Raw genomic sequence first — 17,618 nt, 5'->3', positions numbered from 1 at the left:
CATACTGTAAAAAAATAATGTTACTTTATATTCCACCAGCAGTTAAATGATGGTTTAAATCTGTCTCTGAGAATGCTGGCATACTTATGTAATAGCACTGATAATAGATAATAGCCAAGTTCTCAAAACTTATGTTGAGGATGACTGGATTCCAATTATTTTATGGTAAAGACATGCTTGGACAGCAGTTTTTCTATATGGGTAATAGTCTCCTGTATATCCAGAGCGGATGGACTTCAAATATCTAAACTGGAAGGGAAAGAAAAAGGTGTAAGATCATTAAGGACTATCTCCATGTTTAGTTGGTTCTCTCCCTCCCTGTTCCAGCTCTGAGAACGATAAAACGCTGGGCCCCGGTGCCGTCTGTGATTCCATGCCATATCCTGGCTCTGCCAAGGATGCAGCCATGGTAGCCCTGGCACCACAAAGTGCCTTGTTTGGACTATGCCCAACCTAGCAGATGGCATATCTTGCAGAAATGCCCATCTTCAAACAGTAAACAAAGGACAGACAGACACAGACAGACAGACAGATAGACAGATAGATAGATAGATAGATAGATAGATAGATAGATAGATAGATAGATAGATAGATAGATAGATAGATAGATAGATAGATAGATAGATAGATAGATAGATAGATAGATAGTGGCTCTTCCAGTAGGATGTTTTGCAAGGCTGACAGCCTTTCATGTATTATCTCTGTGCAAATCCGCTTTGATAGGTTTTATGTAACATTGTTACATGATCCCTGGCGGAAGCTCACAGCTACTCATGACTTACTTTATGATATTATTCCATTATTGGTCTTTGAAGATTGCCATTGCAGCATGTTCATCTATTATTAATGTGTTTTTTAGGAGCTGGGGTGACTATCAGCCTGCATTAGACCCTAGAGAGGCTGGTAATAACCCTGTAAGGGGTTAACCAGGAGCTTTGTGCTGTGCTGTGCTGTGTGTGTGTGTGTGTGTGTGTGCACAACTGAGCAAGAAGACAAGTACATTAGAGTGTCTAGTTTGAGAAGGAGACGCCTCACAAGTCCTCAACTGGCAGCTTCATTAAATAGTACCCGCAAAACACTAGTCTCAACGTCAACAGTGAAGACGCGTCTCTGGGATTCTGGCCTTCTAGGCAGAGTTCCTCTGTCCAGTGTCTGTGTTCTTTTTCCCATCTTAATCTTTTCTTTTTATTGGCCAGTCTGAGATATGGCTTTTTCTTTACAACTCTGCCTTGAAGGCCAGCATCCAGTGTTTTACGAGTACTATTTAATGAAGCTGCTAGTTGAGGACTTGTGAGGCGTCTGTTTCTCAAACTAGACACTAATGTACTTGTCCTCTTGCTCAGGTGTGCACCGGGGCTTCCCACTCCTCTTTCTGTTATGGTTAGAGCCAGTTTGCACTGTTCTGTGAAGGGAGTAGTTCACAGCATTGTACGAGATCTTCAGTTTCTTGTCAATTTCTCGTATGGTATAGCCTTAATTTCCCAGAACAAGAATAGACTGATGAGTTTCAGAAGAAAGTTCTTTATTTCTGGCCATTTTGAGCCTGTAATTGAACTCACAAATGCTGATGCTCCAGATACTCAACGAGTCTAAAGAAAGACAGTTTTATTGCTTATTTAATCAGACAACAGTTTTCAACTGTGCTAAAATAATTGCAAACCGGTTTTCTAATGATCAATTAGCCTTTTAAAATGATACACTTGGATTAGCTAACACAACGTGCCATTGGAACACAGAAGTGATGGTTGCTGATAATGAGCCTCTGTACGCCTATGTAGATATTCCATAACAAATCTGCCGTTTCCAGCTACAATAGTCATTTACAACATTAACAATGTCTACACTGCATTTCTGATCAATTTGATGTTATTTTAACGGATGAAAAATATGCTTTTCTTTCTAAAACAAGGACATTTCTAAGTGACCCCAAACTTTTGAACGGTAGTGTATGTTTTTTTTTTTTTCTATTATGAATTTGAGGGAAGCATTTGATAAATAAACCACGTCCTGGCCCATTTTGAAACTAGTCTACTCACGGACTGCTAATTAGCTTATTTGTTCAATAACAAGCTTGTTCAGTCATGCTACCTTAAATCCCTAAAGTATACGTTTTATCCTAGTGGAGAGAGTGGGAAAAAAATACATAGTTTGATTAGGGTGTAGTCCTGGGTAGATTTAGGCTATGGCATGTTGTCTTCTTGAGATTTTCTGTTTCATTTCTTTCTTTCACATCTTTCACATTAGCTGATGTAAGTCAGTGGAACAAGTCCTATTCCTTATGAAGGGCTACCATATTATAGGATAATTAGTGTGCTTGTCAGTAAGAACAGTACTGTTATTCCTTTCAGTATTTTATTATTCCACTTCTTCCCAATTTTGATGATGTAACTACTTATTGAAATCTAATATGCCTACTTGGGTGTTTGAAAATATATGACAAGAGGCTTTGTTGGCATTCATGTAGGTAGGCTATGCCATTGATTGTAAGTCATGAAAACGAGAATAAGCTGTATTGAAATGACTGTTACCTCAATTATTTAGTCATTTTAGTAGTGTGAAAGCTGCTAGGCATAGATGGTAAGGGGTCTCTCAATAGCTCATAAACGCAAAAGATCTTGCCTGTGTATTGTAAGATGATAAGTATCTGCAACTAATCAGCCTCAACCACCTTTAGATTTGTTGTGAAGGTGGGGCAACTTGGAGAAATTAATTGTTATAGCAGGAACATTTTCAAACCCCCTGCACTTGGGGAACATACCCCCTGCAAAACTTTCTTCAAGCCCTATTTTAAAGGGATAGTTCACCAACATGAATTCATGTTTAACAAAATTCTTAGTAGATCTAATATCTCTATGTTCATCACACAGTGCACCTGACTGATGCATTTATCTGTTGAAATTCCACCTCTGGCTTTGGGCTAAACCCCAATGTCCTGAAATCCTAGAAACCCCCTGGTAAACATGTTCTATAAGCAGAACTGTATATGTTATTTTATGGATTTGGCCAGCTAAGAAAGGCAGGGGTTTCATTTGAAACATTGCCTAATTGTTTACCAGTAAATTTGGGCTGAATTAATTATATTTGTGTCATCCATTTCCTGCAAAGCTTTACACCAGCCGGCCTATACTGTCCAAATATTGTTTAAGTCTGAATTTAATAGCATATAGCCAGCCTATTTATGTATTTTTTACCTGTGCTTCTTGAAACGATCTACAAGTCTGGGTGGCAGCAGAGAGCACTAAGTGATGCTGAATTTCCAGACAGCGATTCGCCACAGACAGAACCGCTAAAGCTGGGCGGTGAAAAAAACTCGCGAGCACACTTCCACTCTGTTTCTACCACTTCGAACCACTCCGGCGAGATATAGTTGCATATGTTAGTGCAATATGAGTAGAAGATGTGCCAAAACCTAAACGGAATTAACCATAAAACATCATTAGGCCTACAGCGTGTTATGTTATTGTAGCCTAATTTGCCGTTTCCATCTCTATGCGCTGTTAAATCCGGTTTAATAGGGATTGCTGCAGTTTATTTGTTTGCAGTTGTGAGATAAAAGCTCGACTTCTTCTGCCTTTTCTGATAGGGGTTTCATTTCTGTTTTTCTGTATTTGTCAAAGCGGAATGAATGACAAAGACAAAGGCGGATGTTAATTCGCCAACTCACTTTGTCTCGCCGAAGGAAAGGAGACACAGGCACAAAATGGAAAGCGGGACGGAGAGCGCCGACAGCGGGCAGGCGAAGCCTCAACAACAGCACCAGTTCGAGCAACAGCCCGTAGTGCAGCCCATTCAAGTCAACGCAAAGAAAAAAAATAATCGGGCTCCATCACCCGCCAGACCCAAGGATGTGCCTGGATGGTCCCTCACCAAGATCCGTGGAGGAATCGGTACACCAACACTGAGCGTTAAACCAGGATCCATACATTTAGGCAGCCGGGTGTCCAGGCGTAGTCCGGTTAGCGGGAAAGAGACGAAATCTGAGAAAGGAAAACTGACGGGAAAATCCACGGTATCGGTAGCCAGTGCCCAGAAGAGCAGCAGTAAATCGATGAAAGGTGGTCGGAGGAAGGTGTCCGATGCGAGCAACGCCTCCGACGACCAGAGCAAAGACTCCGGTTGCGCTGCGGGCAAACGTTCATCAACCGATAGCAGTTCCGAGCTCTCCGATTGTGCCTCAGAGGAGAATAAACTATCCACGGACGCTCTGAGTAGTGACACCGAATCCAACAGCCGAGGCGGGGGTCTTGATGGCGATAAACCAAGCAGTGACTGCGGACATGGGCCACCGGATAGGGGTAGTCGTGGTGACCATCACGCCAAGACCCCAGTGGATAAGGACCGAACCTCCCTGGGAGTGGAGACCGTAGGGGGGAGCATTTCTCCTGGGGATGAACGGTCTCTCACCTCGTTCGACAGCCGGGTGCCTGCCAGCACATCCCTAGCTTTCTCCGACCTGACGGAAGAGTTCATGGATGGCATGCATGAAGAATTAGTCAGAGAAATCGAGGAACTGAGATCAGAGAACGATTACCTAAAAGTAAGCATATGTTTTCCAGATTGCCTCCCTCAGATTGCTCTCATTTGTGAAAGAAAACAACAACAAAACCCTACTCTCCAAGAACTGTTCTGTTCAAGGGGCAATCTGTAGTTGCTACCTGCATTTTCTACGTATAAATGAATGATATTGTACTCATTGATTCTTGAAGAAAATAACTTAGAAATGCCCCATGAGCTTAGTTCAACTGTTATAGTCCCACAGACAACCCAAAATATAAGCTTGTTTTACTCCAGTGTTTGTAAACAAACACTATATGGCCTCAAAACATGTTTAAAACATGGACTATGCATGGTCAAAACTATAATTTTGGATGGTCAGTACTTGCAACCATATCTTTGTCTGTGAATTTGAAAGTGGTTAAATTTGTTCAGCCCCAGCCTTCAATTTTTACTGAAACGGGGCGGGGAGTTCACTTTGTTGTTGTTTCAACTGCTGAATGCCCCTTTAAGAGATGGAGCCGAACTACTGTTTTCATTGGATCACCAAAAAAACCTAGATTCATTTGCATAAAATATTCACGCATAATTACTGTTCTGAACTTCAAGTTTAAAAAATCAGGGCAAACCCAAATGGGCCACATAGCCAACAACTTCTAAAGTGCAAGATTGTTAACTCATCCTCACTCTTGTCCAAAAACAACAACAAAATACCACCCTTTGAAGGCACAGCGGCTTAGGGTGGTCAGTTTTATCTCAGAATATAAACCCAATGTTTTCTCAGCTGATGATGGTCAGGTTAGTGAATTCCCAACACATCAGAGGTGGTTTCAGGGGCTCATCCGTTACGCACGGGATGATTACAGTGACATGGTTAAGACAGCTTGACTAATTGTATTTTATCTTCCAATATCATTGCCACACTTCACGGAGACTGCCTCAGTGGGGGAGCTTAATAATTCATTGAATTATCCTACAGGCCTGTGTGCAGAGGCGCGCCATGACAACGGGTTATCCAATCATCTTCTAGGTTACCTTAAGCACATTTTCTTTCTTTAGAATTAGAATGATGATTATTATGGTATACATAGGCCTCCCTAGGCTACTATGTGGTGGCCATCTAAGATCAAAAGTCCACCAAAGGTTCACTAGGACAGTCATGCACACTTCCACAATCATGCTAGATTTTTTGATTGATTGCTGACCATAATCATCAAATCCAGCTGACTGATTGATATTTATTTTACTAGGCAAGTCAGTTAAGAACAAGTTCTTATTTTCAATGACATCCCTGATGGAACAGTGGGTTAACTGCCTTGTTCAGGGGCAGAACGGCAGATTTTTACCTTGTCTGTCTGGGGATTCGATCTTCTAACCTTTCGGTTACTAGTCCAACGCTCTAACCACTAGGCTACCTGCCGATTACCACAGACAGCCATGGGGAGCCACATCCTTTTTTATTAGTCAGTCTAATTCGGCGTAAAAATCAGGTCATGTGTGCAGCCATAGTAGTACCAGACCTCCACCGCTGCATTCATTCATCCCCTGCTTCTGTTCTCTACACACCTGTCGGACTATAGCAGCTGTTTTCTGGAGCTAGCCTGCCTCGTGCAGATGCTGCAGTCGAGTGTGCCTACCGTCCTCATTCCACACATCATTGTTTGTACCGGGCTGCACTAGTGACGAGCTCTGCAGTGGTTGACCCACATTCCCCTGTCTTGTATCAGCGTGTGCTGCACGGCAGCCCTCCGCACATTAGCCATGTGATAAAATGCTTCTATTTACTACTACTACTACTACACATTTCATCCACCACCACCCTTATAAATATTTGAACTGCCTTATTACTATCCCGTTGTCAGGGGGGTTGAGGGATTTGGGTAATGCCTCTCAAACTGCACACTGTGTTATGTAAATAGTAGTAGGTAATGCCAGGTTAAGCCCCTAAGGCTTTTTGTGTTTGAAATAAATCATAAATCATTTAAATCATAACATTGTTATTATTCAGGTATTTGTCAGCTGGGAAAAGTTCAGTTCTGTATTACTCTCAGTGTTCTGTAGGGGTTTACCCCTGGACTGGTTATGTAGACTACCAGCTATGATGGGGTTGTTAATATACATTGTTAATAATTCTGAGAGGAAGATACACATCCTGCCAAGGAGACAGTGACAATGATGGTGTTGAGGACTGATCAGATGCTGACATATACTGTACATTAATGATTAGAATGAGTATAATGATTGGCTCATCAAGACCCTGTATATGGTAGGTAAGCATTTCCAACTATTCTTACCCCTCTTCTCTACTCCATCCTTTCCCCCTCCTCTCTCCTCCATCCTTCCCCCCTCCTCTCTCCTCCATCCTTTCCCCCTCCTCTCTCCTCCATCCTTTCCCCCTCCTCTCTACTCCATCCTTCCCCCCTCCTCTCTCCTCCATCCTTCCCCCATACTCTCTCCTCCATCCTTCCCCCATACTCTCTCCTCCATCCTTTCCCCCTCCTCTCTCCTCCATCCTTCCCCCCTCCTCTCTCCTCCATCCTTCCCCCCTCCTCTCTCCTCCATCCTTCCCCCATCCTCTCTCCTCCATCCTTCCCCCCTCCTCTCTCCTCCATCCTTCCCCATCCTCTCTCCTCCATCCTTCCCCCATCCTCTCTCCATCCTTCCCCATCCTCTCTCTTCCATCCTTCCCCCCTCCTCTCTCCTCCACCCCCCCATCCTCTCTCCTCCATCCTTCCTCTCTCTTCCATCCTTCCCCCCTCCTCTCTCCTCCACCCCCCCATCCTCTCTCCTCCATCCTTCCTCTCTCTTCCATCCTTCCCCCCTCCTCTCTCCTCCACCCCCCATCCTCTCTCCTCCATCCTTCCCCCTTCTCTCTCCTCCACCCCCCCATCCTCTCTCCTCCATCCTTCCCCCATCCTCTCTCCTCCACCCCCCATCCTCTCTCCTCCATCCTTCCCCATCCTCTCTCCTCCATCCTTCCCCCATCCTCTCTCCTCCATCCTTCCTCTCTCTTCCATCCTTCCCCCCTCCTCTCTCCTCCACCCCCCATCCTCTCTCCGCCATCCTTCCCCCATCCTCTCTCCTCCATCCTTCCCCCATCCTCTCTCCTCCATCCTTCCCCCATCCTCTCTCCTCCATCCTTCCCCATCCTCTCTCCTCCATCCTTCCCCATCCTCTCTCCTCCATCCTTCCCCCATCCTCTCTCCTCCATCCTTCCCCCATCCTCTCTCCTCCATCCTTCCCCATCCTCTCTCCTCCATCCTTCCCCCATCCTCTCTCCTCCATCCTTCCCCGATCCTCTCTACTCCATCCTTCCCCCATCCTCTCTACTCCATCCTTCCCCCATCCTCTCTACTCCATCCTTCCCCATCCTCTCTACTCCATCCTCTCTCCTCCATCCTTCCTCCATCCTCTCTCCTCCATCCTTCCTCCATCCTCTCTCCTCCATCCTTCCCCCATCCTCTCTCCTCCATCCTTCCCCCATCCTCTCTACTCCATCCTTCCCCATCCTCTCTACTCCATCCTTCCCCCATCCTCTCTCCTCCATCCTTCCCCCATCCTCTCTCCTCCATCCTTCCCCCATCCTCTCTACTCCATCCTTCCCCATCCTCTCTCCTCCATCCTTCCCCCATCCTCTCTACTCCATCCTTCCCCATCCTCTCTACTCCATCCTTCCCCCATCCTCTCTCCTCCATCCTTCCCCATCCTCTCTCCTCCATCCTTCCCCCATCCTCTCACCTCCATCCTTCCCCCATCCTCTCTCCTCCATCCTTCCCCATCCTCTCTACTCCATCCTTCCCCATCCTCTCTACTCCATCCTTCCCCCATCCTCTCTACTCCATCCTTCCCCCATCCTCTCTACTCCATCCTTCCCCCATCCTCTCTACTCCATCCTTCCCCCATCCTCTCTCCTCCATCCTTCCCCCATCCTCTCTCCTCCATCCTTCCCCATCCTTCCCCATCCTCTCTACTCCATCCTTCCCCCATCCTCTCTCCTCCATCCTTCCCCCATCCTCTCCTCCATCCTTCCCCCATTCTCTTTCCCCAGGATGAGATGGAGGAGCTGCGCTCTGAGATGTTGGAGATGAGGGATATGTACATGGAGGAGGATGTGTACCAGCTGCAGGAGCTGAGGCAACAGTTTGAGCAGGCTAACAAGACCTGCCGCATCCTGCAGTACCGCCTCCGCAAGGCCGAGAGACGCAGCCTCCGCGTGGCCCAGACGGGACAGGTAGACGGGGAGCTCATCCGGACCCTGGAGCAGGACGTCAAGGTGAGGGGAGAGGGAGAAAATCTGGATGGAACTGTGTTTGTAAGGGTGGGGTGTGTCTGTCATCATCGACTTCGATGGACAGCTAAGGTGGTGTGTGTGGGTATGTGTGTGTATGGGTGTGTACAGGCCAATGCATAATTCATATGTTAGCAACACCATCAGAAACTTGAAGAGATACTGAACATTGGGTAAATTGCTAGCATTTAGGTGTTCACAGACTTCAAAGATAGGGGGATAACAGATCATAGGACAAAAGTTACATTTGGCTTTAAATGCATCCATTCACAAACCATTGATGGGATTTCTTGTTAGGAGAGACATTTCTGGTTGTGGGTCTTCCTACTGACCTGAGGCTATGGTTACACATCCCAAATTCACAGCTGTTTGTGAACCATTTCCATGTGACAGTAGCACAATGAGGTCTTTCTCAGAAATAGGGGAAGGAGGGAAGAGAGGGGGAGAGGAGAGTGGAGGGTGATGATGTCATCCCCCGATGGCCGGCCGCTGTCCCTCATTAAAAACAGTCCAGTTGTATATCTTTAAAAAAAGAGAGAGAAAGAAACGGGAAGAAAAGCTCCCCTTCTATCTGGTAATCAAAATATTATGCCTCTGAGCGGTGTTTCTGTGCTGACTCTGGGGGATAAGGAATTGGTCTGGCTCCCGAGTTAGGTCCTCAGCAGCCAATCGGGGCGCAGCGGGAGGACGCAAGGCTCTCCAGGCCGAGGGAAGCCAGTCAAAAAAGGCTGTTAACACAGGAAACCAAAAACAAACCACAGGGATGTGACCCCGGCGGCCTCTGCTCTCCGCCATCTCTCTTTCCGTATTCCTAAACAGCCCAGTCTCTCAACATATACCTGATTGTTTCCTCTAGCTACCAACTACACCAGGTCAAATGTTCCCTTGTTCCCTCAAATTGGGTTTAAACACTCCCATGCCCTCCCGACTCACTCCAAACTGAATTCATCTGAACAGTGAGGCTGGCTTTGTTCTCTGACAGTAGGGGTTAATCAAGCATCAAACCAAGCACTGGTGAAGGAAATGTGTGTCACATGTTTAGAGGATTTATGCTATATGTATTCCTAGTGATATTTGAGACCTGTCCTGTACCAGCCACTGTAAACTCTCTTTAACCTGAACACTAGTACGCTATGTTACATTCAGTGGATACAAGTTGTTTCAACACATTGGGGAAGGTTCTTTAGAACAAAAAAAATACTCAGTCTTTATTAGTCACATAGTACTCAACCAACATCAAATAAAATAACATACTGTAAGTTGATAGGGCTGTGTGTGTGTGTGTGTGTGTGTGTGGGGGGGGGGGGGGGGGGGGGGGTGTACCCTTGCATGCATACAGTTTTCACATGTGTGTGATATCTGGAGATGGTCATGGGATACCCCTGGTCATTTTCTGGCCTCTCTGACCCACTGTCCTAATTCCAGAGCTATGAAACATCTGGGTCTGATACAGGAAATAGAAAACAGTGAGGTCTACCACAATGTCAATGGGATATACACTAAGGGAAATACAGTATTTGTTCCAAGAATGTCCAGTAGGATATGGAATTAGTCTGGCATTACACTGTCTGGGTCAGTGTTTTTTCTTCAAGGCAGCTAGCTAGCTTAATGGATACACATCATTCTCTCCCAGGAGGCTATGATGCTATTGTCATTTCTTGCTGGGGAAAGCGACCAAGGTATTTTATTTATAGTCATAAACCACGGTCTCTTCACGCTACCTGTGATCTGTGGTCTTCACTGTTTACTTGGCTCAGGTGTGAAAGATACCATATCCTTCCCTTCTGAGCTTCACATACACAGGATGTGTGGGCTGAGATTCCATGTACTCATAGCAATAGACGAGTTGCATATTTTATTTTAATTCAATTTTTTATTTAACCTTTATTTAACTAGGCAAGTCAGTTAAGAACAAATTCTTATTTACAATGACGGCCTACCAAAAGGCAAAAGGCCTCCTGCGGGGACGGGGGCTGGGATTAAAAATGTAAATAAATAAAATAAAAATATAGGACAAAACATACATCACAACAAGAGAGACAACACTACATAAAGAGAGACCTAAGACAACAACATAGCAAGGCAGCAACACATGACAACACAGCATGGTAGCAACACAACATGACAACAACATGGTATAGTAGCAACACACCAAGGTAGCAGCACAAAACATGGTACTAACATAATTGGGCACAGACAAGAGCACAAAGGGCAAGAAGGTAGAGACAACAATACATCACACAAAGCAGCCACAACTGTCAGTAAGAGTGTCCATGATTGAGTCTTTGAATGAAGAGTTTGAGATAAAACTGTCCAGTTTGAGTGTTTGTTGCAGCTCGTTCCAGTCGCTAGCTGCAGCGAACTGAAAAGAGGAGCGACCCAGGGATGTGTGTGCTTTGAGGACCTTTAACAGAATGTGACTGGCAGAACGGGTGTTGTATGTGGGGGATGAGGGCTGCAGTAGATATCTCAGATAGGGGGGAGTGAGGCCTAAGAGGGTTTTATAAATAAGCATCAACCAGTGTGTCTTGCGACGTGTATACAGAGAAGACCAGTTTACAGAGGAGTACAGAGTGCAGTGATGTGTCCTATAAGGAGCATTGGTGGCAAATCTGATGGCCAAATAGTAAAGAACATCTAGCCGCTCGAGAGCACCCTTACCTGTCGATCTGTAAATGATGTTGTCGTAATCTAGCATGGGTAGGATGGTCATCTGAATCAGGGTTAGTTTGGCAGCTGGGGGGAAAGAGGAGTGATTACGATAGAGGAAACCAAGTCTAGATTTAACTTTAGCCTGCAGCTTTTATATGTGCTGAGAGAAGGACAGTGTACCGTCTAACCATACTCCCAAGTACTTGTATGAGGTGACTACCTCAAGCTCTAAACCCTCAGAGGTATGAATAACACCGGTGGGGGGAGGGGCATTGTTCTTACCAAACCTCATGACCTTTGTTTTGGAGGTGTTCAGAACAAGGTTAAGGGTAGAGAAAGCTTGTTGCACACTAAGAAAACTTTGTTGTAGAGCGTTTAACACAAAATCCGGGGAGGGGCCAGCTGAGTATAAGACTGTATCATCTGCATATAAATGGATGAGAGAGCTTCCTACTACCTGAGCTATGCTGTTGATGTAAATTGAGAAGAGCGTGGGGCCTAGGATCGAGCCTTGCTGTACTCCCTTGGTGACAGGATGTGGCTGAGACAGCAGATTTTCTGACTTCATGCACTGCACTCTTTGAGAGAGGTAGTTAGCAAACCAGCCCAAAGACCCCTCAGAGACATCAATACTCCTTAGCCGGCCCACAAGAATGGAATGGTCTATCGTATCAAAAGCTTTGGCCAAATCAATAAAAATAGCAGCACAATGTTGCTTAGCATATAGGGAGGGAAAGGAGAGGTTAGTGAGATAGGGAGATGAGGGTGGATTCCCTCTCTCTCTCTCTCCACTCTCCCTCTCTCCATCCCTCTCTCAGCAGCAGACAAATAAATCATATATGCCATTTAGAAGACACTTTTATCCAGAGCAACTTAGAGTCATGCATGCATGGATTTTACATTTGGGTGGTCCCGGGAATCAAACATACTACCCTGATGTTACAAGCGCCGTGCTCTACCAACTGAGCTTACAAAGGACTGCAGATAACAGCTGGGCTGCTGCATCCTGGAGATACTATACACATAGAAACCGTCTCCATGTGTCAGCCAGGCAGGCTCCCGTTCAGAGAGCCGATTGGCTTGCTCATGGAGTTCCAGGAAGTGTTGTTGATCCCTGTGCCTGCTGCCTGCTCAGCACGGCACTAGCAGGAGCGTGTGTGGATGCCCACAATGTTGATTATACTGTAACCACTGTCGTGCAGAGGTTGGCTCTTTAACAGCTGGGGAGCCTTTTTATCTATACACAGAATGGAAGAAGATGTACTATTCTCTGTTTCTGGAGGCTGCAACAGGAAGGATAACAACTAGATGATAGGTATATAAAAGTGCACCAGTTGGGTGAGCCTGTTAGCTGATACTTTAATACTGGATCCCATCACCATTTAAATAGCAAAGATCTATAGTATATACTCTATATAGTATATACTCAATGCTTTCATAGAGTATGCTCTCCTTTGTAAACACTTTCTTAGCTCATTAAAGTAGAAAATACAATATCTCTTTAAGACATACTTTACAGTAAAGTCAGTAAGGCATCGGCTAATCAAGTTGGCAACATTGCAAATGGCAGCCTATTCCCTAAATAGTGCTCCACTTTTGAGCAGAACCCTATGAGCCCTGTTCAAAAGTAGTTCACTACATACGGAATAGGCTGCCATTTGGGACGTAGCCATGGCCAATGCTTTACACACTCCCCCATCCTGCGCTTACTGCCAACATGCAAAACCCTGATGATAAAATGTACAGGGAAGTCTTTGGAAGACGGCAGTGTGAGGAACAGTTAGAGCTGTGACAATGCTGACAGGCAGGATCAGAGAGCGAACAGGGATCTGTTTCAGCACGCACACACACACACTCCAATGCACGCAGGCATGCAAATACACATACGCGTATGTAGACACACACACACACACACACACACACACACACGAATACATGAAAGACACCCTTTTGATGGTTAAATGTCTCCTTTTGATTTTGTCTGACTCTGTCCAGTGGACCACAGAGAATAGAGGGCATCTCAAGTGTATAGGTAGGAGGGCTGGCTGATAGATGTTTGAAGGCTGGGACTTGACCATAATGTACCAGTCACTCCCCCCTACATATACACTGACTGTATGCCTGTCACATCTTCTAGTGCCAGCTGGGGCCACTCTCACCAATGCTAAAACCGCTCGTTGGGTGACCCTAGACGGTGATTTTTTCCAACTATTGGTTAAGGTTAAGATTGGGAGAGAGCAAGCTGATCCTAGATCTGTACCTAGGGGGAACTCGAGGTGTTTTTTCTCTTTACATATCAAAGCATTATATTTATTGGGAGGTGCAGGCAGACAAAGCAGTGTATGGAAAGGAGCTTAACTGCGAGAGGGAGAGTCCTCTCATTGAATGTGTGTTAAGTTAACAGGCCATTAATAAAGGCTGTTGTTTACTGCCAATGGGGCCCAATCACCATAAAGCATCAAAGTCTAAAAACAGAGCCTGGAAACCTCCCAGAACGCTAATGAAAGAGGCATTGATTTGACCATGCAGTCCGTCTCCCCGCCTGTCCCCTTTCTCCCTTCTACAGTATGGAGAGGAGAGGGCAGAGAGGGAGAGGCAAAGAAGTATAAGGAAAGAGAGAGAAAGAGAATCACAGATTTGTGTGTGTATAAAGGTGAATAAAAATGTGGTTTGTAAATAATATATTGTCTCTGTCTCTGTTGTTTTCCTTCCTTAAAAGTTAAGGACAGCATTAAAAACAGCCAAGCAACACACAAAGGGAGATACGTAGGAGAGAGTGAGAGAAATTAATTAGAGTGTGGTGGTGAACTGGGCAGTTGGTCCAGCTCAGAGTGGGCAGCACAGAGGGGCATTGTGATTCCCAGCTGCACATTGGCTCTGATTCAGGGGCAGAGAGAATCCCCCAATGCACACACACACACACACACACACACACAGGCCCTGTTTCCTGTCACCCCCTTCCTCATTCAATGAGATCAGCACTGTACCATCCTATACCAATAGACTCCCATCTCATGCTATGATGATGCAAAGAGGGAGACAAATATAGAGTAAGGGTGAAAATGAAATAATAATAATGTGCCTTGTATCATTATGTTTACATTTTCAGTATAAACTGTTTCCAGAACATTTGACATAAAGATGACAATCCACTCAAATGTTTTGGATATGTTTCCCATCTATCGTATGAATATGCACCCTTGACATGTCACCTCCTTTCCATATAAACAATTAGAACCAGGCAGTTGGATTTGCTTTTGGATTGAACAACCTGTTATAGTGCCCTGTGATATACAGTCACACACACACACACACACGGTTCTTTGTTATGATCAAATCTGCACCTTATGTTGTTGTTGGCCCAGCAGAACATCATGCACTCATCTGGATAGGGTCTGCGTTTATCCCTAACTGTGTTTAATGGCCTTCCAACCGCTCAGAGGAACACAACTTTAAAGGGCCAGTGCAGTCAAAAACGTGATTTTCCTGGGTTTTATATATATTTCCACACTATGAAGTTGGAGTAATAATATGAAATTGTGAAAATTATGATAATGCTCTTTCAGTGTAAGAGCTGTTTGAAAAGACCGCCTGAGTTTTTGGCCTGTCTGGTGACATCGCCAGGCTGTAAATTAGTTAACAGACCAATAAGAAAGAGAGTTCCAATAACAGCTAGTTTTCAGTTTGTCCCTCCCCACTCAGACCACTACCAGACAGTCTTAGCAAAGTTGTTGCTTGAGAAATTCCCTTTGCTAAGAAGCATTTTTTTGTTTCATTTGGACCCTTTTCATTGAAAACAATCCCAGTGAGGTACTTAATTGTCACCCAGAAATGATTTGATAATGAGTTAGAAACGGGTGCATTGAACCTTTTAAGAAGATCAGCCGGTTATAACAGTCTTGTTCGGTAACGACATGTCAACACATGATTATCTCAGAGCTGCTCTCTGCTCCACTCCTACACATATTAGTGATAATGCTGGGTCATACTATCCAAATAATGTGTTACTTACTGCTGTAACACATTCGTGATAAGCTACAGTATGGTGTGATTTATTACTGTGCTGTGAAGACACCATTAGTAGAGAGCCATACATTTCTTAGGCATATATACGTAGTCATACTTTAAATAAATGACTTTTTACAGTGTGAAGGCTTTATAGGGCATTTATAGTAGTGACTCATTTAGTCCTTTAGTGTGACTCTGGATCATGGCATGTGGATCATACTGATGCTGACCACCCTCCCTCATGTCTTCTCTCTCTTCTCTCCTCCTTTGGACGTCAGGTGGCTAAAGACGTGTCCATCCGGCTGCACAACGAGTTGGACTCTGTGGAGAAGAAGAGGGGTCGTCTGGAGCAGGAGAACGAGGAGCTGAGGGTCAGGCTCCAGGACCTAGAGGTGGCCAAGCAGGTCCTGCAGACTGAGATGGAGAAGCAACGAGAGGTAAGACATGGTGGACTGCCAGGCTGGGAGGGCTGGGATTGGATTGAGCTGGGTTTACTATGGTCGGGCCGTGTTGAGAGGTAAGACATGATGTACTGCCGGGCTGAGTTTGGTTTGGCTGGGCTCGGTTGGGTTGACCACGGCTTTGTCTAGCTGGACTGGGTTTAGCTGGGTTTGGCTATAGGTTACACTGTGTTGAGATGGCTAGGTTAAGTAGGCTTTCTTCAATGGTCCATATACATTCACCGGGCTTGGAATAAAAACATTGAAGTTTGGGACCTCATACATGGTCAGACTGAACCACAATGATATGTTGTCCAGTATGTTGTGTAGAATGAAGAAGTGGGCGATTTGAGTTTTTTTGATAGAGAGTTGTGTTTTTGTTTGGACTGCTAACCATTTGGCGGTATGTTTACTGGACAGAGTTGAATAGAAAACCGTGGGAGGAAGCTGCTTTGTGCAAGTCTTTCTATCCTCATAAAAGCTTCCGTTAAAAACACTCTTTACTCTCTACAGATATTGCGTTATGCTCAGTTAATGCTCTCAGGAGAAATCAAATGTCCTCTTCTCTCAATCTCTGCCCTCCCTCTGTGTTAACTAATCTGAAGTGGACAAAAGGAGGCCCCTCTTTCCTGCCGTCCCTTTATGGATGAGAGGAGAGCAGGGAGGGGGGCTGATCACTGACCGTAGCCTTGGCCAAGATCTCAGAACCGGGGCTGGCTGGGTGGGTAGCTGGCTGTCTTGCTGACTGCGAAACAAACTCACTCTCACTGGATGGCTGACTGGCTGTTTGGCTGGCTGGTTGGTTGGCAGGCTATGCTAAACGGGGTACCGCTGCTGTATTGTGCTTGCCCCATGGAAAAGAGAATTCTTTGCATAGCTGACACTTCTGATCCAGGACTGTTATGTGTGCCTGTCTGTCCCTGGCTTCACTGCTTCACTACCCTCTCTGTCTCTGTTCTCAGTCAGTTAGGAATGTCTCTGTTGAGAGAGAGAGAGAGAGAGAGAGAGAGAGAGAGAGAGAGAGAATCACAGACGTGTGTATAAAGGTAATAAAAGGAGGTTTGTAAATAATTGATTGGTATTCTGTGGCTCCTGTCTCGGTGTGTAAGTGATGCTGCTGTAGTATTGAGCTCAACCAGCTGCTTTGCCTGGCTAGCCCATTGGCTTCTGCTGCTAGTTGATCTGCCTCCTGTGATATTAGACAAGCTGCTTTGCCTGGCTAGCCCATTGGGTTCTGCTGCTAGTTGATCTGCCTCCTGTGATATTAGACCAGCTGCTTTGCCTGGCTAGCCCATTGGGTTCTGCTGCTAGTTGATCTACCTCCTGTGATATTAGACCAGCTGCTTTGCCTGGCTAGCCCATTGGGTTCTGCTGCTAGTTGATCTGCCTCCTGTGATATTAGACAAGCTGCTTTGCCTGGCTAGCCCATTGGGTTCTGCTGCTAGTTGATCTGCCTCCTGTGATATTAGACCAGCTGCTTTGCCTGGCTAGCCCGATGGGTTCTGCTGCTAGTTGATCTACCTCCTGTGATATTAGACAAGCTGCTTTGCCTGGCTAGCCCATTGGGTTCTGCTGCTAGTTGGTCTGCCTCCTGTGATATTAGACCAGCTGCTTTGCCTGGCTAGCCCATTGGGTTCTGCTGCTAGTTGGTCTGCCTCCTGTGACATTAGACCAGCTGCTTTGCCTGGCTAGCCCATTGGGTTCTGCTGCTAGTTGGTCTGCCTCCTGTGACATTA

At 45.5% G+C, this 17,618-nt stretch overlaps 1 protein-coding gene across 6 annotated transcripts in view; it reads left to right on the top strand.

Moving 5' to 3' along the window:
- The first annotated feature begins 2,897 nt into the window (after positions 1-2,897).
- Positions 2,898-17,618, top strand: part of LOC110491105 (protein SOGA1) — a 69,557-nt gene continuing 54,836 nt past the window's right edge. For all 6 annotated transcript variants that reach the window (XM_036947295.1, XM_036947299.1, XM_036947298.1 and 3 more), the window contains exons 1-3: positions 2,898-4,537; positions 8,543-8,767; positions 15,721-15,879. In XM_036947295.1, coding sequence (XP_036803190.1) covers positions 3,626-4,537; positions 8,543-8,767; positions 15,721-15,879 — 1,296 coding nt within the window. In that variant the 5' untranslated portion in view covers positions 2,898-3,625. The remainder of the gene's footprint in view (positions 4,538-8,542; positions 8,768-15,720; positions 15,880-17,618) is intronic.

Source organism: Oncorhynchus mykiss, chromosome 16 (genome assembly GCF_013265735.2).
Source record: "Oncorhynchus mykiss isolate Arlee chromosome 16, USDA_OmykA_1.1, whole genome shotgun sequence".
Classification (NCBI taxonomy): domain Eukaryota; kingdom Metazoa; phylum Chordata; class Actinopteri; order Salmoniformes; family Salmonidae; genus Oncorhynchus; species Oncorhynchus mykiss.
The sequence above is the reverse complement of the archived record's forward strand: the minus strand, read 5'-3'. Positions and strand labels throughout refer to the sequence as shown.